General features: G+C 40.6%; 1 protein-coding gene across 2 annotated transcripts in view; it reads left to right on the plus strand.

The window, feature by feature from the left end:
* Positions 1-749, plus strand: part of LOC113824313 (galactosylgalactosylxylosylprotein 3-beta-glucuronosyltransferase P) — a 25,468-nt gene extending 24,719 nt beyond the window's left edge. For both annotated transcript variants that reach the window (XM_070144895.1, XM_070144894.1), the window contains exon 8: positions 432-749. In XM_070144895.1, the coding sequence (XP_070000996.1) occupies positions 432-554 (123 nt within the window). In that variant the 3' untranslated portion in view covers positions 555-749. The remainder of the gene's footprint in view (positions 1-431) is intronic.
* Positions 750-1,017: the final 268 nt, after the last annotated feature.

Genomic DNA, 1,017 nt, shown 5'->3' on the forward strand with positions numbered 1-1,017 from the left:
TGCACGCAAACACGCGAACGAAGAAACATAAGTATTTATACACAATCGTAGGTACACACGCAAATATATGGACAAGCAGGTACATTTATGCTTACGGCATACAAACACACACGCGCACGCACGCACGCACGCACACATACACACACACACACATACATATGCACGCACACACACACGCACACAGATACACATGCGCGCGTACACACACTGTAATGCAAATACAGATCTAATCACAAGTACAGACATGTGCTGTACGCGCATAATAACAAAACACCTGTAATCAAATCATTATGATACATACTCAGCATGCAATGTGTGTGAGTACATATGTATGTATGTATATACATTTTTTTCCATTTAAAAACAACTATATCACAGGTCATAATTCTATTCTACACTGAAAAGCCTGCATGTTATTTGTGATTTTGCAGGTGTATGCGTGGCACACGAAGACAGGGCCCTCCCCTCAAGCCGCGAGGACCATTCTGAGTCCCGAATACAATGACACGAATCTCCGGATGATACGAGACACGCTGATAATGAAAAAAAAGTAATGGTATTGAACTTGTAGTGGAATATGGAATCCAATACTTCTATAACAAGTGTAATTGCTTCAGCAGTGTGATCTAGTCATGAAGCAAGTAAATGAAGCTTTGCAGTAACATATCTGTATGTGGAATTGTTCTTTGTTAAATATTTTACTAAATACTGACCTAATCTGTAAATGCTGTAATAAAGCTGGAAAAAGTGATGATTTTTAAACACGCACAGGCTTCAAAATCCAACTCCCCACATTTAGTCCCAGGTCGTAAAATTAATCATTCATAGGGGTCAACACCGAGGAGGGTGCACTTTCCTACCAGGTACCACCACCTGCAGATCTTGTCCCGAAAGTTCATTACTCCTACTGCCAAACCATTCTCTCTTTTGATATCGAGGTATAGTAGCCTGGAGTCATGAAATTCACCTCTACGATATATGTGTATCTCCGAATGCCTTTAAAGTCCCCGCTTCAAG

The sequence above is a fragment of the Penaeus vannamei genome, chromosome 33 (assembly GCF_042767895.1).
Source record: "Penaeus vannamei isolate JL-2024 chromosome 33, ASM4276789v1, whole genome shotgun sequence".
In the NCBI taxonomy this organism is placed as follows: Eukaryota; Metazoa; Arthropoda; class Malacostraca; order Decapoda; family Penaeidae; genus Penaeus; species Penaeus vannamei.